Raw genomic sequence first — 25426 nt, 5'->3', positions numbered from 1 at the left:
AATATTAAATGGTGTTCGCCTACACACGATTCTATATAAATACATCGGATTATACCGATGCAAAAATGTTGCACCGTGATTCATACCACAAGGTATCCGGTGCATACTTTTTTGATCCGGGCCATCGCATTGTGAGCTTTTATGGCGATGCATCGATGCGAACCGGTGAATGTTCCCATCCCTACTGCAGACGCGCAATGTGAACAACAAGAGGGGGCTGATGTTACCAATATGTAAAAATACCTATATGATGAAAAGGTAAATGAATGACAACTTTCAGCTTTAGAAGACTATATTTCTAAAATTAATCAAAACGATTGACATTACGGGCAGCAGACAGTCGGCGAGGGAGGAATATTTAACTAACGGGCGAGAGACGTTGGAGTGAAAATGTGGTGGCGGGAGAGCAAAAAACAAAAGGCAAAAAGAGATTTAAGAGGCAGACAGAGGAGATAAAGAGGGACAACGCAGCGAGATGTTCGTCAAAGAAGGAGATGGAGTTCAGAGTCTAACACACACACACACACACACACATGTACACCAAGATTGACAGTGAATCCCAAGGAGATAATATAAACACAGGGGAGAGGAGGAAGAGATAAAAACTTAAATAAACTGAAAGATATCCCCATGAAACTAGTTGATTATGAACATCATGAAAAAGAAAAAAATCTAGAATTGAATGTTTAAATTTGCACATGAGGTTAGAGCCTTTGCTTGTTTCTATTTCCAAATAAGAGTGCTCCATCGATCCCATTGACCCACTAGTTGTCATTAGAGGAGGGCTACAGCATACTGGGGAGTTTGACCAGAGGACATTCATTTCACTTCATCTGGTGTCTTTACGTTTTTCGTATTATTGCTGCGATACTTATGAAAATATTAACAAAGTTAAACAAGCCAATATGCTATTTCCTGGTTTATTTATTTAGGCAGACTACTTTCTTATTAAATTAACTTTAATCTATTAGAAAGGTTGCGTTACTTGAACCTTCAGGTAAATTAAAGTAAAAACACAGATGAACCTCGGCACATTTCAAGCAGTGTTAATTTTGGCAGCTATTTTTGATTTAGTCTTCGTCTTAGTCTTTAGACAAAAATGGATATTGGTTTTAGTCACATTTAGTCATTTTAATCGTTCTTAGTTTTAGTCTAGTTTTCGTCGACGAAAACTCAGAACATTTTAGTCTAGTTTTAGTCGACAAAAACTAGACTAAAATGTAATTAGTTTTAGTCTAGTTTTAGTCACATTTAATAGCCATATTAAAGTCCTTTTCTTCCCTTCTCAGGCCCAGAGACCTGATAATCAAAAGTTATTTTCATGGGCTTAGTTGGGGGTTCGCTGTCTTGTCTTGATTTAAGAGTTAGGTAAGGAGCAGGCAGACACGAGTCTGACAAGATGGGGAGTCAGTTTATGTCCTGGCTGAGGAATGCAAGGTCTGCGGGTCAACTAGCAGATTTACCAGCCAAAGGGGGGTTAGAGACACACCAACACTATTCAACATACACACTCTGTTCGCTGATGTTTACGTTAAGTCAGGAGTCTGGACATTGGATGTGACCGGATTTTTAGATGCGGGAGGTGGAAGGTCCTCCTCTACGCCAGTTTAGGGCCAATAGAAATCTTTCCTTCTCTGTCTTTCAAGGGTTATAAAACATGATGTTCTTGCTGATGGTAGTTAGTTGTTCTTCTGGCCTGTGTGCTGCCTGAACTGCTCCTGCCTTTGCAAACGCAGCGCTGATACTTGACCTGTGATCTGACAAATACATTTCCCAGAACGAGAGAAGTCGTTCGGCTGAATTTTTGATAACCCCGACCAGGCTCCAAATCTTGAACACGTATTCTTACAATTTGGTGACCCCGACGTGATTTGCCGACCTGGACAAAGAAAGACGGGGACGTCCGTTTTCCGGACCGAGCTGAAAGTACCGGCGGCGTGGTTCAGCATTGACAACAAGGGCCCAAAACAGAATCAGGTGAGCAGACAACCTTTTGTTCTAAATGAATAAAATGTCTTGGATTGGATACTTCTAAAAAGATTTGTTGTCAACTGCAGAATTCGTCTCTGTCCATTGACTGAATAAGGTCGTTATAAGACCACTAAATTTAAAACTAAATTTGAAAATTTCCTGTTGATCACATGTAAAGTATAAGCACATACTCACACTGAATTCAACGTTAGGGAAAGTGAATAAGTGTCCATAGGTTTAGGGATTTAGGTAAAAATATATATACTCTTAGTCTGTAGAAATCCAAGTTACAATCCGTGTGGTACGTAGATACCTCTGGTAACTGCAGTCCCACATTTGCATGCAGTGGACTGGCAGTTTAGAATAGTGTAGGGGTTTAGGTTTAGGGACTTAGGTAAATATATGAAGAGTTTAAAAAGGAACGACGGGGCTCACTTGAGTTCCCTGAGGTCGACTCTTAGTCTGTAGAAATCCAAGTTACAATCCGTGTGGTACGTAGATACCTCTGGTGACTGGGGTCCCACGTATGCATGTCGTGGACTGGCAGTTTAGAATAGAGCAGGGATTTAGGTAAATTTATGTTAATCTTAGTCTGTAGAAATCCTAGTTGCAATCCGTGTGGTACGTAGATACCTCTGGTCCTGCAGTCCTACTCGTGTGATTCGTGGACTGGCAGGTTAGAATATTAGATGAAGAAATAAGGACACAGGGAAAGATTTGTTGTTTTTCATACTGGGAAATGTGTGGGTGGTTGGTGTAACTCCTGGTGTTTTACCGAACCTGGAAGCTGGGCGTATCAGGACTTGAAAAAGGACTAAGAATCCGACAGTGAAAAGTGTTTGACCGGATTACACATCTGTGGGGATATGTATTAAAGGGTAAAAGGGAAAATCATAGTTAAATGATGGTGGTATAAACACAAGAGAAATAAAACAATACGAGTGAACTGGTGTTATAAGCCTCAACAATCGAGCGCTATATTCCTCTAATACAGTAGAAGGTTCTTGCCATAGAGTCATCTGTCTCGGAGACAATGAAGACCCAACTAAGAGGAATAGAGGGGTTGTCTGACATGAATTTTGATGCTTGGTCCTCACAGATTAAACACTATGTGGACCGGAGCAAAGAAAAATATGATAAGGAAAAGGGTGAATTAAACAATATTCAGTTACAATTGGCAAAAACACAGCTGAAGGAAAGCAGAGAGAAGGTGAACCAGGGCAAGAGTGAAGCCAAACAGATGACCCAAACAACAGCGCCATCTCAGGGGGAAGGGCCACCTCAATATGGCCCTTATCCAGACCCCCCTCCCTTCCCATGTGCGCCAGCCTGCCAGCAGCCACAACAGGCCGCGTACCTTATGCCCCGCAACCACAACACATGATGGGGGCCCCACTGTACGGTGGCTTCAGGCAACCGAAAAGACAGTGGGGAGGGAGAAATCGTGGCAGAGTTCCAAACAATGGAGGGCAGTTTAGACAACGACAGAATACTTGTTTCAGCTGTGGACAGCTTGGACATTGGTCCGACGCATGCCCCCATCCACCTCAGGGTCAGAGGCCTCAGTCCAACCCAGCTCAATACCCTTATGATATCTATCCACCACAAGCACCACATACACTACAACAGGGTAATAGCCTGCGGCATCAGGCCCCAGGTCATCAGCAAATGCCATAGGGGTGCCCAGATCCGACGGCTGACGGTAACCTGTTTTCAGAACCCATGGTGACTCTGACAATGAACGGAAGAGATTACAGATGTATGCTGGACTCAGGTGCTAGGTATTCCACAATAAACACGCCACTGCCACCATCAAGGAATACTGTGCCAGTTATCGGATTTTCGGGTCAATCAGAGGAGTGGCCACTTTCTATTCGAGTCCCATGTAAATGGAAATCGCTCTGTTTTGACCAATCCTTTTTGGTTTCCACTGCCTGCCCGATTAACCTGGTGGGAAGAGACATTTTGTGTTCCCAAAATATCCTTATGCAAATGACGAAGGGATGTATCACTGTAACATTCCCGGATGGGACACAGCAACGATGTGCCACACCCCACTCTTATGGCCACCAGTTGCTGCAAGCTGAAGTTCAACAGACGCTGAATGACGAAGCAGAGGTCTGGTGGGGGAGAGTGGAGGACTATGATCGAACTGTTCTGCATGAGACTGTCCGCCGTTGGGGCCCATGGTTCAAGGTATTACACCCGACTGAACCACCTGCGGATCCTCCTCATTGCACGATGAACTATTCACTGTCTCCTGATGAGAACTATGACACCCTGTGGAGTGGACTTGAGTTTGAAAGCGAGGTCCATGGACATCCTGCTGTTAAGGTCCGAGAGATCTATGTGGGGAAACAAAGTGTGGCAGCTGCGTTGGAGCTAACCTCTGAACTACAAGTTCTATATGCGCTACAAGAGACCTCTGCTCCTCACATCACCTTGCTCATCCAAAGCGGAGGAGAAGCTAAGAACATGGGGCCGATGGTTAAAGCGGGGGTTGATGCCACGGACTGGGTGCCCACTCAAAATGTTAACTTACATTACTCTCAGGCTAATGACATGTACCGTATTGCACATACCTCAGAAGTAAAACTTATACCAGAGAAACACCTGCTAAGCCGCACACATGGTAGGGAAAATACTGACCATGAGAACACACAGCTCATGCTAGATGATTTTCCTGATACATTTTGGACAAAAGGGGGAGCTGATGTGGGATTGATTCCAATGGCCCCAGTGGTAATTGAATTAAAAACCGGAACGGTCCCAATTTACCATCCTCAGTACCCCTTAAGGGAGGAACAAAAAGCAGGGATAGAAAAAACAATTGAAGTGTTGCTGCAGGCAGGTGTATTGGAGAGGACGGGGTCCCCCGGGAATACCCCGATTAACCTGGTCCCTAAACCCGGAAAGCCTGACTATAGAATGGTGCATGATTTGAGGCTCGTCAACAAAGTTGTAGTACCAACTCACTATGACACCCCAAATCCTTATACAATGTTAAATGCAATAGGCCCTGATAAAAGATGGTTCACCTGCATTGACCTGGCGAATGCTTTTTTCTGTGTCCTTCTAGCTGTGAGCCCGAGACAAATGTTTGCGTTTACGTATAAGGGGCGCCAATATACATATACGCGGTTACCACAGGGTTATGTGGACTCACCATCAATTTTTAACCATGTTCTGAAGACCATTTTGGCCGAGTTAGAACTACCAGAAGGAGTTGTTTTACTACAATATGTGGACGACATCCTGCGATCAGGGACTAGCTCAGAAACGATTATGTCCGCTACCAGAACGGTTCTGCAGTGGTTACAGAAAAACGGCTTCAAAGTGTCTAAATCGAAATTGCAGATTGGGAGACAGAAGGTGACTTTCCTGGGGAGAATTGTGTCACCATCAGGGCAAGCTATGCCTGAAACACAAAAGTTGTCCATTTTGCAACATCCTCGGCCCACGACGGTTAGAGAAATTATGAAATTCTTAGGACTTGTAACATGGAGCAAGAATTTTATACCTGATTTCTCGGTGCAGGTGGCCCCCTTGAGGGCGTTGATATTGGGTGCAGGCTATAAAGACTACTCAAAGCCTTTGGTGTGGACCCGGGAGGCAGAGGCTGCATTTATTGCCACCAAGCAGGCCATGGCCAGCGCAGCCACGTTGCAGAGTGTGTGCAGAGTTAACAGACCAGGAAATGAAACTTCATGCGACGCTAGAAAAGGAGCCGCTAACTGACCCTGATGACACTTACTACTGCGACGGCCATAGTCACCAGACGCCAGACAGAGAACTTGTTGCTTCGTATGCTGTGGTACACAGGTCAAGGGGAAGCTGGGAAACAATCACAACAGGCATAGTTCCTCAGCCTGCCTCAGCACAAACCGCAGAGCCCAGATATCGGTTAAGATCGAGGAATATAGAGTAAACGAGACTCAGAACATCGGTGTCAGTAAACTAAGGAGCCGCTACTCCGTTTTTCGTTGCTAAAAGAGGGAGTCGTTTTCAGGCTCCCCATAAGGAAATAATCCCTTGAGGTGGAAGAAAGCATCTCTTTAATAATCATTGCCGTAAAAGTAATCTACATCTCAATAAAAGTATCTTGCATTCTAAAAGTTAATCAAGCTCTGAAATCATGAGAACTCCTCTAGGATGTACTGGGGCTAACATAGGATTAGTACTCCTTTTCATTACTCTGATAGTGTTTCTGCCTTTTCTCTGGTGGGAATTACAGCTGAAGAACTTAGAACAGAATGTTAACAATCTGACCACGTCTCAGGTAGAAGCAGCAGACCAAAATAGCAGGAGACTCCAGCGGAGGGTTAGAGCAGTGGGTACACACCGCAAGGTGGACGGTGTCGTGACATTAGAATTAAATAAAACCTACAGAACCCAAGTGTTCCGAGTAGATCTGTGCTCACTGATTGGATGTGGACCAAATGAACAGAAGTGGAGGGGATATGATGTGTACATGTGTCTGTTCCCCTGGGGGAGGCTCATAAAACATTGGTGTACATCCTGGGACATGGTAGGATGGAACACAGGCCCATATGGTTACACATCGCCTTCTTTCAAGAGACAGTGGGGTAGTAGAACTCCGGGGGTGGATTTACAAAAAGCCATTACACTGATTCGAGATCAATCGGGGGCTCGGGATAAGGGGCACAATCCTTTAATGATTTCTGTGACCGGATTAGCAGAGTCACCATTTGCTCCAAGAGCAGTGGGCACCTATTACGGTATGAGTCATGAGAAGAGTGATCCTACTCAGTGGTACATGGTTATAGGAGTAGATGTAGCCGATAAAGATCCAATGGCTTTGATTAAATTTAAATACGTGTCACCTGACATTGAGGGGAATCCCACTACTGCTGAGGCTGAAGAAGTCACCGAGAACCCCAAGGGCCAAAATATAGCAAAAGATCTAGCTGTGATCCACGACAAACTTTCCGCAGAGACGGGGTTCTCCCAGACAAATTACTGGGTGGATTGGATCACAACTGCGTCGCAGCAAATGGACTCCGCTGACTGTGTGGCCTGTGCAGGTGCAAGAGCCAGCCTATGGACAGTGCCCTCGGTCCTTAGCCAGGCCGGTAAAATTGACTGCCTGATAGAATTATATACTACAGAGAATCCAAGTGAAGGTTGCAAGTCGTGGGTAACTATTTTTCCAGGATCACAACCACAAGCAATCCCTCCCATGTTCACTCCCATAAGTGGCGATTATACCTGTTTCACTAAGCATCTTAAAGGGGGACTGAACGTAGGTTCCTTAACCGATTCATGGTGCAATGTGACAATTGATGTAACCACCTGGACAAATATGACCGAATTGACCCAGGCCCGCTCTGATATCTACTGGTACTGCGGCGGTAGGAGATTACTTAATGTACTGTCAGCTGAGTGGCAGGGGAAATGCACCTCAGTTTCCCTCATCGTTCCGCTTAAAATAGTTCCAATAACCGCTGAAACATTGAGTAACGAGGCAAAAAGGCGTAATTCATTCAGTCGCAGTAAAAGAGAATTTAGCCTAACAGGAGGATCCCCTGTTTATTTCGATGCTATTGGGGTGCCGAGAGGGGTACCTGATCAATACAAGTTAACGGATCAGATAGCGGCCGGATGGGAATCATTGTTCCCTTTTATAACTGTAAACAAAAATGTGGATCGACTAAATATCCAGCGGCTCACCAATATGACGAGAGATGCTCTTAAAGGGGTGCACAGCCAACTATCGGCCACCTCATTGATGACTTACCAGAACCGGATGGCTTTGGATATGTTATTAGCTGAAAAAGGAGGAGTGTGTGCGATGTTTGGCCAAGCGTGCTGCACTTTTATCCCCAATAACACCGCCCCAGATGGATCCTTTACTAGAGCATTACACGGACTAAGAGCCATGTCTATTGAATTAGCTGAACACTCTGGTATAGACGGCACCGTCGGTAATTGGTTTGGTAAATACTTTGGTAAATACTTTGGACAATGGAAGGGCTTCTTCCTGTCAGTTTTTCTGACCTTAGTAATCGCAATAGTGGTTTTTGCCCTTTGTGGATGCTGCTGCATCCCCTGTATCAGACAACTATGTCTCCGATGCATCACCTCTGCAATAGATGCTAAAATACCCCTGCCATACCAGATGGCTTTGTTACATGAAAGGATCCAATTGTTAGGGCCAGAGGAGATTGGAGAGGAGATAGGTATGGTAAGAACCGACTTCGAGGGACCTGAAGAAGAAATCCTTTTAGGTTCAACATTCCTGTCCGCGTAATCTGCTAACTGTTGCACACATCATATATAGTGGATGCATACACGTAGATGGTGTGATATTTTTAGGCTAGGATGTATTCTGTGTCTATTATACTCGGTTTAGATGTGGTGTTGATTTTTTGTACTGTTTAGGGATTTCCATGACTGCTGCATTCACCCGTATTCACTGATATAGATTTTTAGCGTTTAGATTAGTGGTTTCTTTTGATTTTTTTGGGTTTACATAATGAATTATGTAAAAAGGGGGAATTGATAATCAAAAGTTCTTTTCAAGGGCTTAGTTGGGGGTTCGCTGTCTTGTCTTGATTTAAGAGTTAGGTAAGGAGCAGGCAGACACGAGTCTGACAAGATGGGGAGTCAGTTTATGTCCTGGCTGAGGAATGCAAGGTCTGCGGGTCAACTAGCAGATTTACCAGCCAAAGGGGGGTTAGAGACACACCAACACTATTCAACATACACACTCTGTTCGCTGATGTTTACGTTAATTCAGGAGTCTGGACATTGGATGTGACCGGATCTTTAGATGCGGGAGGTGGAAGGTCCTCCTCTACGCCAGTTTAGGGCCAATAGAAATCTTTCCTTCTCTGTCTTTCAAGGGTTATAAAACATGATGATCTTGCTGATGTTAGTTAGTTGTGCTTCCGGCCTGTGTGCTGCCTGAACTGCTCCTGCCTTTGCAGACGCAGCGCTGATACTTGACCTGTGATCTGACAAATACATTTCCCAGAACGAGAGAAGTCGTTCGGCGGAATTTTTGATAACCCCGACCAGGCTCCAAATCTTGAACACGTATTCTTACAGACCCCCTGTGTTGTGTCTACAACTGCATAATAGTCTAGCTTGCAGTACTTGGTTGTCCATTAGATGTCCCTCCTAGGACAGGTCTATAGGGGTTGGCAAACTTTTTCTTGTTAACAAAAGTTAGAATATATTTAGTCATAGTTTTTATTTTTTATAGTTTTTGTCACGTCTTAGTCTCGTCTAAGTCTCGTCTTAGTCATGGAAAAAAGGTTCGTTAACAAAAAAATGTTGTCATAGTTTTCGTCGACGAAATTAACACTGATTTCAAGTATACCTAAAGGTCAGCCACCACAGCTAATCAGGTTCAAATAAGATGTTTATCCACTGGCTTCTGCACTGGGGGATTGTATTTACAACAGTAATACTATAGTATTTACAAGTGCAGAGGTGGAGTCTGAACTCAGTATTATTAGCATCAACCTTTACATGCATGCTGCACTGGGATGGGGGGGGGTTATCTCAGCAGAGAAACATACATGGATCACTGCAAGAGGAAATGGGGAGATGTGTAGGACAGATGAGAGAGGTGGAGGAAAGGCAAACGCTTTGATGGAATGACGGAAGCGTACAATGAGATTGGATAGCAAGGTAAGATGGCCGGCGGCCCCGTTTACGTGGGACCAGCAAAAGGCCCCCAGCAGGAAGAAGCTGAGGGCCCTCCAAAAAAGATGCCCAATGCACTGAAGTGGCTTAATTTAAATCCATTCATGACGGTCTGAATGTTGAATCATTGGCCGTCTGCCAATCTCCAGCTCCGCGACCAAAAACTATGAGAAAGAGTAGGGTCAAACAGACGGAGCCGTTCGTGTCCGGGCAAATACACAAGCAAACATCAAGAGTGCTGGAGGGGCGCTTGTTTTTGAGTATGATGCTCGAGACCAATGTAGAGGGGTTTGAGAAGAGCCGTAAGCAAAGTGAGTAAAACAACAGGGCGCACGATGAAAGACTTTCCTCTTTAGGGAGCAACAGGACGACTCCTCTGGTCCCGTAGACATCTATGAAAAAATGGCTCATCTTCTCTCCTGATTTATGAGTCACTAAACTCAGGAGAGAGTCACTCACTCTCTCCTGAGTTTATTTTCTCACCTCTAGTTTAAGTCTTCTTCAATACAACATGAAGCTCATTTAGTAAATTATAGTCTATTTAGGATCAAACAAACCTTGATGCAGGGTGTGCCTTGGGACGGGGCTTACTGTGATTGACAGGTTGCTGGTGCTACCAGAGACGTTTACGACATCACTACGACACTCCTACACATTCCAAACATGGTAACTTCCGTTCACCGGTTGCAAAAAGTAAAGATGGCAACTGCCGTAATCCAAAATGGCGCCGGCAAAATGGGCAAACTGGAGTCTTGGTAACAGACTTCCACGGACCAAAAAAGCTTGACCAGAACGGATACTATGCATGTTAGCAGTCCAATGTTTTTCCTACATCAATATATTTATTTATATAATTTCATAATAATATACTTTAGAAAGTTATGAACCCGTTGTCATTGGCTTCATCCACTTGCAATTGTGCTTTCATATAAAACTGTCTGAGCGGACTGCACCTGTACTATAATAGATATATATGCAAGAACAATAATAAATTAAAGCTGCAAGCAGCAATAAATGGGCCTGGCCCTCCCCTTGCATGTCGAGGGGGCAGCGGTCAACCAGACACGCGGTCAAAAAGACAAACAAAGACAAGAAAATCAGTGCCTGGTGTGGGATTCGAAGTCTGGCTTCGTAGACAGAATACCTCACCACTTGGCTACTTGTCTTGCTGTACAAAAACCTGCAAAGGATAAATAAATATGTAGGCTCACCTCCATTCAGTCGAGACAAAGAACGTGAGCTAATCTCAACTGCTCCACCAAGAAGTATTAACTTGTGAAGTCTGGCAGAACACATGGATGTGTCTCTGCAGAACACCTGTATTTAGACATGTCCACTGATGTCGGTCACAGCAAACTTGAATTTCAGATTAGATTTAAAAGGAAACAAGAAAATTGTTAAACAGTAATTCCACTTCCACAGAGAGTACATATCCCCAATGGTCCTGATGGCATCTTCTCTCTGTAAACTCCAACTCTCACTGGAGCGTTTTGCAGTCGAGTGTGAAGCGGTTGGGATGAGGATTAGCACCTCTAAATCTGAGGCCATGGTTCTCAGCAGGAAACCGATGGATTGCCTACTCCAGGTAGTGAATGTGTCCTTACCCCAAGTATCACGAGTGAGGGGAAGATGGAGTGTGAGTTTGGCCGGAGAATCGGAGCAGCGGGGACTAGGTGGAGAGATTATATCTCTGTACTGGCCTGGGAACGCCTTGGGATCCCCCAGTTAGAGCTGGTAGATGTGGCCCGGGAAAGGGAAGTTTGGGGTCCTCTGCTGGAGCTGTCGCCCCCGCGACCCGACCCACGATAAGTGGTTAAAGATGGATGGATGGATGGATGGATGGGTTAGTAGTATAAGGCTAAGGGTCAGTTTAGAAATAAAGGAATAAAAGTAAAATGTTTAAACATTTTTAAAAAGTAAAAAAGTGGCTAAGCGAACAGAAAGTGAGAAGTGAAAATTGAAAAAAAAAGTGTAAGTCACGTGTGCAGTGTGAAAGAAAGAAAGTGACCGGTGGAATGTCCGATTCAGTCAGTGGGGGACTGGGCTCTGTTGATGAGCCCGACGAGAAGAAACTGTTCGTGTGATGGGAGGTCTTAGTCCTGATGGACCTCAGCCTCCTGCCAGATGGAAGGGATACAAACAGTTTTTGCCTGGGGTGAGAGGGGTTGGCTACAATCTTTTTGGCTCGCTTCAGGGTCCTGGAGGGACGGCAGATTGCAGCCGATCACCTTCTCTGCAGAGCGGATGACACGCTGCAGCCTGCCCTTGTCCTTGGCTGTGGCTGCAGCGTACCAGACGGTGATGGAGCAGAGGATGGACTCGATGACGGCCGCGTAAAAGTGCACCATCATCGTCTTTGGCAGGTTGAATTTCTTCAGCTGCCCCAGGAAGAATAAGCTGAGCCTTCTTGGTGATAGAGCTGATGTTCAGCTCCCACTTGAGGTCCTGAGTGATGATGGAGGCCAGGAAACGGACGGAATCCACAGTGGTGTCCTGACGGTGGAGTCACTTAAGAGCCAATTCCAATTCTACCCCTTACCTCTTCACTTTCCCCTTCTTGTGAAGGGGAAGGGTTGTCCCAATTCTCTTTTGGTTGGAGGGGTAGGGGTAGGGGGAAGGACCAGGTAGCCCTTCAAATGAAGATTTTTCAGGACCACACTCCAAATGAAGGTTTACGAGCTACAGATGCAAAATGGCTGCCCAAACAAAAAAAGGAGAAGTATTATAGGCATTAATGAGTATTTTAATGACAAGCAATGATTTTCTTTATGTTACATTCAATCTTGTAGTCATTCTTACGGCCATTTCTTTAAAAAAAAAGTTTGTAAAAAAATCACTAAAGTTCACCAACAACAGTCCCACGGTTGCCTAATCTTTTGTCTGATATGAACGCATTGTTTTCTTATTGTTATATGTGAACACGATATCCTATAAACAAACAGTGCTTACAGTTTCAGGCTTTTTGCAACATGATCAGATCTTGTATGGTCAAACAGGGACACCTGAGGAAACCCAGAGGATCATTCGATTTCGCGCTGACAACGAGCAACGTTTCCTTAAGTCCAAATACATTTCAAAACAACTTTGGGAGTGTGTAATCTTTTAAACATTACTGTGCTTCCGCCTGACTTCTGTTTGATATGGGCATGTAATTTCCACTGTTTAAACACACCATACTTCTTTTTGCTTTTCCTTGCGTTTATACATAACATTCCTGTACATACTTCCCATCTGTTACCTATGTTTGTATATTGAATTTTTTTTAAAGCATATTATTCTATTTTTATTCTATTTATTATCTATGCCTTGTCACTCATTCTGTTTGTGCTGTGGAAGCTTCTGTCACCAAAACAAATTCCTTCTGTGTATACCTGGCAATAAAGCTCTATATAATTCTAATTCATTACTGTATTGTTTAATGTTACAGGACCCTAGTAAAAGAAATGGGGCTGGAAGGAAAGCTGAACGGCCAACAAGCAGCCAAGAAGTGGGAGAACTTATAAGGTAAGCAATGAGGTGTTATGAAAACCTTAACAATCTGAATACTAGTCATTTATTTAACAAAACGTTTTATGTTTATACTTATTAACTTAAATTAACACAGGCATATTTTAGCAGGCGAAACTGTCATTTCTTGTAACATTTGTCACTTTAATTTAGAAAATACATTCTGACATTAAAACAACAATACATCCATTACCACAACATATTGAATTGTGAAAAGCATATCCTAAATTACTAATGTAAATTGATTATATAATTATGAGCAATGTGCTTCTGTCTTCCTCCAGGACTTAAAAATACTCAAAACTGGTTCAGGAACAGATGCTGGAGAGGCAACAGCTGCTAGGTGGTAGTACTTTGAGGATATGCATGAGGTGCTGGGTTCCAGGCCTTCTGTGCACCCTCCTGTGATTGTTTCATCAATTAATGATGAGGATCCAGTAACAATCATTATGGTAAGGTTTCAATTGTTGTTGTTGTTATGAATTTATCATTGTTCTTTAGATGTCAGAATGTAGATGTTAATAATCTACTCCACATGATTTATTATCCATTTCTGCATTATAATTACTCATGTAATGTCTTGTTCTCCTAGGAGATTGTTGAGCCCAGTACATCTAGCAACATAGCACCCTCCTCATCGTTGCCAAATACAGCAGCCACAGTCTCTCCCTGTGCAGCATCCCCCATGGCCCTACCAAGCCCCATAACTCCTTCACCCAGGAAAAGAAAGCGGCAAACTAATCCTATTTTGGATTTTTTAATTCAGGAGTCTCATGAAGAGAAGAAACGCCACAACGAGAGTGAGGCCAAGACTGAGAGGTTCTTGTGTCTCTTTGAAAAATTGATAGACAAAATGTAGTTGTTTTTCATATGGTGTTAAATTTTGCACAATTGGTTATTGTATATAAGTTGCTTTACACAACTGTAGATCATTCTGTTGAATGTTTATGTTCGCGTTCCGTGTGCACGCTGCGGGAGACCGTACTCGAAAGGTGTGCGTGCGTGGTGATGTCGGGGTACACGCATTCTCCCCGCCGAGTAGTATGGTGTAGCCGGTAGAAACACAACTCTACGTAAGTTATAAGTTTGTGCAATAAACCAACGGCTTGGATTCAAAGTACGGACTCCTCACTCATTTCGACATGCTGTCAGAAGAGGGATAAATCTATCGCCTGTGAGTTCTACGTAATTTTTTTGTCTCCGGCGGAGCGGACAATTAAGCTAACGTCTCAGCTAAAGGAATAATGGCCGATGGATTTCGCAGACCAGACCCCCTCGTTTTTGACGGGAACATCGCCGAGAATTGGCGGACTTTTGAACAGGAATATGATATCTTCATAGCAGCGGCGCACTCGGACAAGACTGATAGGACGAAGGCATATATCCTCCTCAATCTCGCAGGAGCGGAGTCCATCGAACGGGAGCATTCATTCGTTTACGCAGCAGAGGTGAGAGCACCTGGTGAAGATGGAGCCGTCATTGTTCCGGCTGAATCCAGAGAAAATCCAGAGTGCTTGAAACGGAAATTTCGGGAAGTGTGCAACCCTCAACAAAACAAAACAATGAAGAGATACAAGTTCCACTCACAAAATCAGACGCAAGGTGAGACTATTGAATCCTACATCAGTGACGTGAGGATCAAAGCTAAAAGTTGTCACTTTGGAGACCTGACAGATGAACCGATTTGTGACAGAATAGTGTGTGGAATCAGAAATGACTGTATGAGAAAGGCTTTGCAGCGTGACAGTGAATTAACCCTGAACAAAGCTATTACAATCTGCCGCATATATGAAATGACTGAGGAGAGTAATAAGGCTCTAGCCCAGCCCCAAACAGCCACCACTGTTGACGTAATCCACGCAAACTCCAGTGGTTGGCACAACAGGTCGAGACTTAGACCTCAAGCAGGCCAATGTGATGCAAAATCCATTACAAATTGCAATAACTGTGGAGGCAGCCACGCCGCACAGAGACAAATGTCCTGCTTTCGGGCAGCAGTGCCATATCTGCAGGAAATTCAACCACTTCAAAAAATGCTGCAGGTCCATGTCATACGGACAAGGCTATGAAAAGAAGGGCTACGTAAAGAGAAGGGACAGCGAAAGATCGGTGCACCAGCTAGAGCTACAAGAGCCTGATGACAGTGCTAGTGACACTTTCTATATGGATGGTGTCAAAGTGGACACCATCAATCCTCAAAAAGAAGGACAAGATGAAGGATTTGTTATGCTGCATGTACATGACCGGCCAGTCGAGATGAAGGTTGATACTGGTGCAAAGTGCAATGTAATGTCAAAAGACACTTTCCGACAGCTGGCTAATGGCAAGCGACCACAGTAAAGACATGAATCTAGTGGCCTATGGAGGCAGCAAAATAGAGACTGTAGGCACGGCTAGACTGCTTGTTGTCTAGATGGACAGCAACACACACTGCCTTTTTTCATAGTGGACAGAGACGTAGTGCCTCTATTGGGATTTTGTGCATGTGTACACTTCGGAATTGTCACAATGAGCCCGCACGTTCATCAGGTCAGCACAGAGAGCAATGCTGAATTCACTGAACAGATCTACTTACAATACAAAGACGTGTTCAGTGACGAGCTTGGAAAACTCCCCGTCACATAGTCCATGACACTGGATCCAGCGGTGCAACCGGTAGTTCGTCCTGCACACCGCATCCCGGTGGCAATGCAAGCGTGGGTCAAAGCGGAGCTCAACAGCATGCGGAACAAAGGTGTAACCACAGTAGCTGAACCTACAGACTGGGTTTCGTCCATGGTTGCAGCACACAAAAAGGACAAACAGGAAATCAGGCTGTGCATCAATCCAAGGGACCTCAACACAGCCCTGAAGAGACCTCACTATCCAATGCGCACCCAGATGTCAGGTGCTACAGTGTTCTCTGTTCTAGATGCGAAGAGCTCATTCTGGCAAATACAGCTCGATCACAAGTCATCAATGCTGACCACATTCAGTAGAACGCCGTTCGGACGCTACAGATTCCTCCGCATGCCATTCGGCATAAGCTCAGCAAGCGAGGTGTTCCAGCGCTCAATGGAACAGCTGTTTTCCGGGTATCCGTGTGCGATCATAGTTGATGACATCATCATAGGAGGTTGTGATGCCGCAGAACACTATGCCAACCTAAAAAAAGTGCTTGACCGGGCACGAGAGATAAACCTCAAGCCAAACCCTCTCAAGTGCAAGGTCCGTTTGGACCAGGTCTGCTATGTGGGTCACATATTCACAAAGGAGGGCCTCAAGGCCGACCCCGCCAAAAAAGTGGCGATCACAAACATGCCAGTCCCTCAGGATGACCCAGCCATGCAGCAATTCCTTGGCATGGTGAATTATCTTGGGAAGTTTATCCCAAACCTCATGGGAAACCATTTGCCTACGCGTCTTGCACGCTCACAGACACAGAAACACGATACGCTCAAATTGAAAAGGAACTGTTGGCAGTGGTGTTTGCATGCATCAAATTCAAGGATTACGTGTGGGAAGCCAACGGTGGTTGAAACTGACCACCAACCCCTTGTCACAATCCTGAAGAAGCCCATCCACACTGCTCCTGCTCGACTGCAAAGGATGTTGCTACAGTTACAGGCCTATGACATCACACTGGTCTACAAGAAGGGTAAGCACATGTACCTAGCTGATACCCTATTACGAGCTCCGAACAAAACCATCTCACAAGGTCCAGCTGCAGACGACACATTTGAGGTGATGTCTGTTAGCTACATCTCAACCAACAGACTGGAGGATCTGCGGACCCACACGGCACGGGACCAAGTGCTACAGACTCTCAGCACAATCATCCACCGTGGATGGCCTGGCAAAGAACGCAGCGCCCCCCCCCCTTCCATTCGTCTATTCTTCCCTCACAGAGACGAGTTGGAAGTGGAGGAGGGGACAATTATCAAGGGCCACAGAACTGTGATTCCATGTTCTCTGCAGCGAGAATACATTCACATCATACACCGAGGTCACCCAGGTTTGGAGTCAACCAAGCGCAGAGCCAGGGGTACAGTCTTTTGGCCGACGATGAACAGTGACATTACAGAGGAGCTGCTGTCGTGTTCAGTCTGCAACAGCACCAGACCACACCAGTAAAAGGAACCTCTACAACCTCATCCAGTTCCAGTCTTGCCATGGTCCACGGTGGCTGCTGATATGTTTGAGTGGCACGGACAACAATATCAGGTGCTGGTAGACTCGTACTCGGGATGGTATGAAATCGACCTCCTCCGAGACGCAACTTCAGCAGCTGTGATCACAAAGCTGAAAAGACACTTTTCGGTTCATGGCGCGCCGCACACCCTCATCACAGACAATGCAAGGCAGTACACGAGCCAGCGTTTTAAGGATTTCGCCGAACACTGGGACTTCAGTCATGTTACCAGCAGCCCGGAGTATCCGCAGTCGAACGGATTGGCAGAAAGGGCGGTACGCAGTGCTAAACAACTGATGGAGAAATCTCACAGAGATGGGACCGACGTCTTCCTCAATCTGCTGAACATCAGAAATATTCCCCGTGACCAAGCCTTAGGCTCACCTGCAGAACGTCTGATGTCACGACAGACGCACTCAGCTCTTCCTGTCAGTACCAGACTGTTAGAGCCAGCCCCGAAAATCACGAAGTAGGTCACTGCCCATCTCCAACTTCCCTCTGAAAAGCACAAAGCAAGCAGGCTAAGAAACCAAACTAAGTGATACAGCACACGCGATGTACTGTTGTTTTCGGCACATTGAAGACACTGGACACTACCCGATATGATAGTCCATGAGCCAGCCAGTAAACATAGATTAAAGTGGGATTTTCGTCAGTACGCACTGTAGATTGTCGTGGAATTTCAGGTTTACGGCTGTTCACGGCAATTTGCGGGCAACGCCGAAAACTGCCGTAAATTGTCAGAAATTGACGTGGGCCTCCCTTGGCAGTTGTCCCCCCATGACTCCTCTCCTCCTAATTCTAGGGGAGGCTTTGACATGTAAATTAAAATGCTGTGAGCTATACAAATGCAAATCAGGGTTGCAGAGGGAGTTTTAGCCCAGGTGACATTTTTTTAAAAGGTAAGAAAATCTCCTTTACAAATAGATCAGCCTCAGTAGCCTAATTATAGACTCTTACATTTTAGCTTGAATTGATTTATTTAAGTCATTACTGTGTATGCCATTAGCCATGGCAAATGTTATGTAAAAAAGATACACAAAATAACTTCTTTAAAAAATGAGTTTTAATTAAGGTAAAATGAGCATTCCATGCAAACAACATTTGAATCAGAATGAGGGGTCTGCAGAGATCACAGTCTCCTAGAGCTCAACTACAGTGCATAGTGGCAGGACTACAGTGACCTTTTCTTTGGTCTTACTTAAATGCACAGAGGATGTATTAACCACACATCTTCTAGCAATACGCTCAACTGGCAGAAATGATGCTGGGTATGACGTGTCTGTTCCTTGCAAGCCCCAAACTTCTATTGGCCATTTTTTGGCCATAAAAATGTCTGTCCGGGTGGGGATGAAGCCAGGAAACTTGTGCAAGAACATGTTTAAATGCAGTACCCTTTGACACAACATTAACAACTATAAACTGGTTTATAATGGCTGGTCGTAGTTCTGCTAGAGCAGGGGTCCCCAAACTTTTTCCAGTGAGGGCCACATAACTTTTCCCTTCTCTGATGGGGGGCCAGGGTCAGTTTCTAACAGAAAAAGTGTGACATTCGCAGGGGTCCCTAAATGTAATCATTTATTGTTTTCCAGAAAACATGCTGACACTCCAGCGCACCACACATATCCAAATATTAATAACCCTTTCTGAGATCAAATAACCCTCTCTGGGTTCTTCACAGAAAGAAAGTTATGCTGTGCCATGCACAATCCTAGATAAAAGGTAAACTTGTCACAGCAGAATCTCAAATGTCTCTCAAAGTTCTTGTGTTCTTTGTAGGTTCCATAGGCTAGCCCAGTAGACACCACTGTAGGCTCCCTCTCATCAACTTCCCTCTGAAAAGCACAAAGCAAGCAGGCTAAGAAACCAAACTAAGTGATACAGCACAATGCATTTCAATACCAGTATGGTTGTGGAGATGGATTTTTATCCCAATAGATTTTATTAGGATTACATTTGTTGAAACACAGAATGACTGATATAAGTCAGAAAAGTGAGCTTACCTATGTACTGTGTGTTCATCAGTGTGAACTGTGGGCCTGCATCTGGCTGGAGAGAAGTTGAATGTCCGGTTCCATTCTAGTCACAGCCAGTCTCAGACACTGATGCAAATGTTCATCTGTCAATCTTGATCTCGGAGTTTTCAGGAGTTTCATGCGTGAAAAGGTTTGCTCGCAGATATACGTGCTACCAAAAAGTGTGGACATCTTCATTGCGTGTTGTTTTATGTTAGGGTAGGTGTCATTTGGGAGGGCGGCATAGAAGTCAATGAGACTGTTGGGCTTGAATGCGTCTTTCAGAACATCACAGTTCTGTAACTCGGCCAGCTCAAACTGATACGAAGGCTGGGCTTCATCGATGTCGGCAACATGATTACTTTTTTGTTCAGTTGAAAGAAAAGGCTGTTTGTCTCGTCTGTCAAGAGACGGTGGCGGTATTCAAAGAATACAACCTGCGCCAACATTATGAATCCCGTCACAAAGACTCCTCGCACATCTCAAAGTTTGCATTAACTCCACGAATAAAAATAAGAAGCTCCGCGGTGTCCTGCACGTCCGTGCTCTCATCCAGTGCTAATGAAAAAAACTGAAAATCTTTAGTCTTCTGCTGCAGCTGGGCATACACATCACCCCCAATTTCTTCAACACGTCGGGTAATTGTACTTGCCGACAGACTCACGGCATTAAAGACATCTTTCTTCTCGGGACAGACCTCCTCCACGACAACATTCAAACATTTCTTGACAAACTCTCCTTCAGTGAAAGATTTACCGCAGCTTGCTATCAGCTGAGCAACACGGAAGCTGGCCCGAACTGATGCTTGGTTCAGCTGAGTTTGCCGTACAAATGTAGTCTGCTGAGCGAACAGTCCAGTTTTTAGCTTAGACATTTTTTCTGCTCGCATTTGGCCGTGCAGGCTAGCATACTTGTCTTTGTGACGGGATTCATAATGTCGGCGCAGGTTGTATTCTTTGAATACCGCTACCGTCTCTTGACAGACGAGACAAACAGCCTTTTCTTTCAACTGAACAAAAAAGTAATCATGTGTCCATTGCGGGTTAAATACCCTGCATTCTGAATCAATTTTTCTCTTACCATACCGTTTTGCCATTATTGTGGAAGTTGCATTCCACAGAGAAAGTTGAGAACAAGCGTGTGTCTCGTTTATTTTTCACAACGGATGAAAAAACAAGATGGCGCAGCCCTGTAATCTCCTTATCAACGGGCTCTACGTCATCAACAACAACAGAACATTTAAAGGGACCGCGATCCGTCGAGCAGTCGTAATTACTTGTATGACACAACCATTTTACCATAACCATTAGCCTTTTTTCCGTCTCTGTATTGTTCAGGGGGCCGGGTCAAATGTGGAGCCGGGCCGTATGCGGCCCGCGGGCCGTAGTTTGCGGACCCCTGTGCTAGAGGGTCAAGGACGGGTTCCTCAAAACTGTTAGTGTTTCCACACCACTTAGCATAAACATATGCTGACCTTTATGCTCTGCATCTATCGATTGAGTAAGTTACATTCATATATGTTACCCGTTTACATGTAATGGCAAAACATTCAACCTCAGTGACACAAGGGTACATCTGATGATACATTGTCAACATTGCATGTATGTCAGACTCATCCAGGATTGTCTGGTGGAATGGAGAAAGAGGCACCACTGTACAGTTTTCTAGGGAAAGTCGTTCTGCTGACGCCAAAACACTGCTTTACATAAAGCATATCAGCTGTTTCATTGCACGACAGTCAGAAGTCCCAACCGTTTGTCTTCCTAAAATACTGGTCCTTCCGTATAACAATAACCTCGTATGTGATTGGAGGACCCTTAGACTCCTCGTCCAATCACGTGTGAGGTCATAGGCATGACTCATACAGCAGTACTTGCAAGACGAGCATACAAACAGACTATATTCAGAAGAACTGTATCTCCAGTTCCTTTGTTTGGTTTTTGCAGGTTCGTAAATAATGGCTGGACGACGTCTCGCGTTCAACTCGCCTTCAACTCCTCTCCGCGGTCACCAACTTTCGGCCAGTCCGCAGACAGACAAGAAGAAACTGCTGAATGCTCTCAGTGGATCGTCTCGTCAATTCCAACAACAAACTGCCGATATCAATGAGCGGTTCGCTCAACTGGAGAGTTCGGTACTCTCCAGGTTGCTGTCCATAGAGGAGAGGTTGGTGGCTCTGGAGTCGCACAACTGCGTGGGAGGAACTGACTCAAAGAAGAGGAGACGGGCGCACAATCCCAATATAGCGGTAAGAATATGTTCGATAACTGCAAGCTAAGCTAAAAGTAGCGTAGCCCTTAAACGAAAGCTAAGAGTAGCCTAGTAGCCTTACAAGTGAGCAGAAACAGCTTTATTAAAGTGTATTTTCTTTGCCGTGTCGTTTACAGGAAGCGGTGCGCCGTCTCCACAACTCCGAGACGAATTACAGGCGCTACGAACCGGAGCAAGGGTAAGATTTAAAGAATATGCTTTCATTCTGCAGTATAAGGAAATATAAACGTATAGATACTATAGGATGGATACCAATCATAACTGTGCATTTTGTTTTCACAGACTAATCTTGCCTCATAATGAGGCGGTGACCTCGTATTTGCTCCAGGAAATATCTGCAAGTCCAGATTTCGATTTAGATAAAGACGTCATTGTGTGTAAGTGACACTGTTTACTGTTTCTCCTTCCTTGTTAAATGTTACTGTGACTTGCGTTTGATTTTTTTTTAATTCATACCACACTCATTTAAATGTTTTCCAGCCGCCTGTAAGACGTATTTTGAGACGGTACGCAGGAGCTTCAGGTTTTCCCAGCCGGAACACTCATTGCGGGCGGAAGCTTCGAAGAATTCAGCGCGGAGTCGAGCGAGAAGAAAAAGGGTAAGAGTTTATTTGCTGACTTTCTTCAGGTGCATTGATGATGTGTTACATTACATTACATTTAGCAGACGCTTTTATCCAAAGCGACTTACATTACACTTTAAACCCATGGCTTTTTCACATTTTTGCCCAGGGAGAAATTAGGGGTTAGGTGTCTTGCTCAGGGACACTTCGACATGGAACATGGGGCAGCCTGGAATAGAACCAACAACCTTGTGCTTCCCAGCACACCTTCTCTAACCCCTGCGCCACGACGACCCCTTGTGTCCATACGCATCGCATCGCACAGTACTGATTCATTGTTGTTTTTACAGCTGCTTGAATCGAGACAAAGTGCGCTGGCTGATGACGAGGTGGAACTCTGGAAATCCGCCACCGTAGAGCTCACGTCGGACGGAGGGGACGGCGTTGTTGGCGGGGTCTCGGGGTGGATTGTACGGTCGCCACGCACATTAGGCGCCTGCACAACAGACCTGCCTCGGAAAACACGCCGCCAGTGACGGTCTACAACCCCGAGGAGGCAAACGGACAGTTTACTGAGCTGTAGTTTTTAAACCGCCGTTACCCAAGTGTGGGCAGATCCTCACTTTGTATGTAGTTGTTGTTTGTGTGTTGTTAATAAAGCTCTTTCTTTGCATAAACATGTGGCAAATGTTCATTTTCTCTATAAATTCATTGATGTCCTGGTTGGTATCCTAATAATAGTGTAGTAGCCTACATAGGATAACAATGAAATGAATATACAGCATAATATGAATATATAAATATATATAAATAAAATGAGGCGGGTGACCAATAGCGACAGATCTGCCAACCAATCACGAGTGATTGCAAGTTGTGGTTTCATCCAATCATGAACAAGGAAACTCAAGCCTGGTTTGCCCAGGTGTGGTTTTGCGGCCAATCACGAGTGATTTTATTTGTTAGAAAGTTGTGGTTTCATCCAATAAGGAGTAAAGATATTCAAGCCCGCTCAGCTCGGCCACCCGCGGTTTCGCTGCATTCATATGATAATTAGGGCCATTCGCACCTCCGCCAGCTCTCCAGAGAGAGGGGGAGAAAGAAAACGGAGGAGGAAGAAAGAGGGGAAAAATAGAAAATAGGAGAACGAAAGAGAGGAGGAGGAAGGTAGAGAGAGGGGGAGAAAGAAAGTGGAGGAGGAAGAAAGAGGGGAGGAATAGAAAAGAGGAGGAGAATGAAAGAGAGGAGGAGGAAGTGAGAAAGATAGGGGAAGGCGGGGGGAGGAATGGAAGGAGAAGAGAACAAAGAAAGATGAGGAAGAATGAGGGGAGGAGGAAGGAAGAAAAAGAGGGGGAGAAAGACAGAGGCTGAGGAAGGGAGAGGGGGGGAAAGAGAGGGAGGGAGGAAGGGAGAGAGGGGAGAAAGAAAGAGGGGAAAGGAGGAGGAGGAAGAGTGGAATAGTGAGGAAGGGAGAGGGGGAAGAATGGAAAGAGTGGAGGAACAGAAAAGAGAGAAGGAGGAAGGGAGAGAGAGGGGGAGAATGAGAGGGGGAAAGCATATCTGCGTTCTGTGACTCCACTAATCAACTATTATGGATCAGCTGTGTGACACAAACTGACCAACTGACAGACTGCAGCGTGTGTGCTGGTCTCCACGGTAACGGAGCACCGGCTCAAAGGACAGAGACAGGACAGCAAGTTACACAGAATCCACACCTGAAAAAAGTGTCCTCTAGCGCAAAACTATAACAGCTATCTAAAAAATAAGAATAAGATGCTCGCGCTCAAAGGTGTTTTCTACGCGCTCGCTGTTTATCTTTTTGACAGTAAGGGGGCGGAGCCAGTCACCATGGTATCTACATCTGATTGGTTACAAACCCCGTCTTTGGATTGGCTGGAGTGATGCATTCACACAACTATAGAAGCCCATTTCCGCACTAAAGAGAGAGGATAGAAAGTTAAAATTATGAGATAAAACGTTGTCAGAAAAACAAACGCCCCCCTTCGGTAATCGTAGTGGACCGTAGAGGACAACCAGCTACAACCATCATTTACCATCATTACCGGCACATTGAGAGCAATGCGTCCAGCTCGCAGACCGGTCCGTCAGTCTGAATCTGAATATCTTGCCAACTTTACCGAACTATGGAGGAGCCTGCGCATATCTTACCTCATTATTTCAATTTTCCAAAAAGTCAATCCGTATCCAAAGTTGGCAAGATATTATTTTTATTATTTTACAAATACGGACCGGTCTGAGACTAAGAGCAGCTTTTTCTTAATTTAAAAGAAAAAGTTTAGAATCGATAATCAGTTTAGAATCGAATCGTGAGGTGCCAAGAGATTCCCACCCCTATCAATTACATTACAGGTCATTTAGCAGACGCTTTTATCCAAAGCGACTTACATTACACTTTAAACCCATGGCTTTTTCACATTTTTGCCCGGGGAGCAATTAGGGGTTAGGTGTCTTGCTCAGGGACACTTCGACATGGAACATGGGGCAAACTGGAATCGAACCAACAACCTTGTGCTTCCCAGCACACCTTCTCTAACCCCTCTAACCCCTGCGCCACGACGACCCCAAATATTAATAATATTTGTCTCAATCCAGGGTTCATACACATTTTGACCAGTGGATTTCCATGACTTTTCCATGACTTCAAACAAAATTTCCATGACCAAATAAGTGTGAAATCTCAGTGTATACATGAAAAAGTGAGAAAATGTAGTATTTAAACTAACAATGAGAATACCAAAGCATACAGTGTATATATAATTCGGTCTCAAGATGTTATAATTATCCACTATGGATGAGTATCTTTTGGGGGTTTCCTGATACCAGTGCTAAAATGATACTTATAAAACATACCGGTGCCTAAACGGTGCCTAAAACTTGTTTTCCATTATATTACTTCAAATTATGGGCAATACATGAACTGTTAACAGTTTAAAGTAGACAACAGTCTCTGTAAGAGCCGGAAGTGTATGTATTACTTCATTGGAATTTGGGGAATATTAATCATTTAATTTATGGTCATTGTGCAGGAACTAAAGATATGTAACTTGTATTGAACGCATTTATATTGGATTGACGCTCCTTGTGTGTCTCCATGTATTTACGTCGTAATTGCAGTAGGTGCAACACAGAAGAGCTGCATTAGGCACAAGAGCATATCGTTTATCTGCCGTGTGACAGAATGTAGTAATTGTATATTATGTTGACGCATTGCAGCATAAAATAAACACAAAACGAAA

At 44.6% G+C, this 25426-nt stretch overlaps 2 protein-coding genes across 8 annotated transcripts in view; one reads left to right on the top strand and one right to left on the bottom strand.

The window, feature by feature from the left end:
- The window catches only part of LOC120812615 (cortactin-binding protein 2-like), a 65532-nt gene that overhangs the window by 22143 nt on the left and 17963 nt on the right, over positions 1 to 25426 (bottom strand). For 2 of the 7 annotated variants that reach the window (XM_078097380.1, XM_078097381.1), the window contains exon 3: positions 17708 to 17821. The exons of the other annotated variants lie outside the window; for them this stretch is intronic. The gene's annotated coding sequence lies outside the window, so the exon portion shown is untranslated. The remainder of the gene's footprint in view (positions 1 to 17707; positions 17822 to 25426) is intronic. 7 annotated transcript variants of the gene reach the window in all.
- On the top strand, positions 21184 to 22849 carry LOC144390899 (uncharacterized). The gene is made up of 5 exons (XM_078097383.1): positions 21184 to 21586; positions 21726 to 21787; positions 21892 to 21986; positions 22090 to 22208; positions 22523 to 22849. Exons 1-5 carry the CDS (start codon positions 21296 to 21298, stop codon positions 22706 to 22708), a joined length of 753 nt encoding a protein of 250 aa, XP_077953509.1. The 5' UTR covers positions 21184 to 21295; the 3' UTR covers positions 22709 to 22849.

Source organism: Gasterosteus aculeatus, chromosome Y (assembly GCF_964276395.1).
Source record: "Gasterosteus aculeatus chromosome Y, fGasAcu3.hap1.1, whole genome shotgun sequence".
NCBI lineage: Eukaryota > Metazoa > Chordata > Actinopteri > Perciformes > Gasterosteidae > Gasterosteus > Gasterosteus aculeatus.
The sequence above is the reverse complement of the archived record's forward strand: the minus strand, read 5'-3'. Positions and strand labels throughout refer to the sequence as shown.

What these genes read in the sequence shown, in the direction of transcription:
- LOC144390899 (XM_078097383.1), top strand. Translation starts at nt 21,296, where the DNA reads ATGGCTGGACGACGTCTCGCGTTCAACTCGCCTTCAACTCCTCTCCGC. An exon ending in AGATAAAGACGTCATTGTGT is followed by an intron (nt 21,987 to 22,089) that starts GTAAGTGACACT and finishes AATGTTTTCCAG; the next exon opens with CCGCCTGTAAGACGTATTTT. An exon ending in GTCGAGCGAGAAGAAAAAGG is followed by an intron (nt 22,209 to 22,522) that starts GTAAGAGTTTAT and finishes TTGTTTTTACAG; the next exon opens with CTGCTTGAATCGAGACAAAG.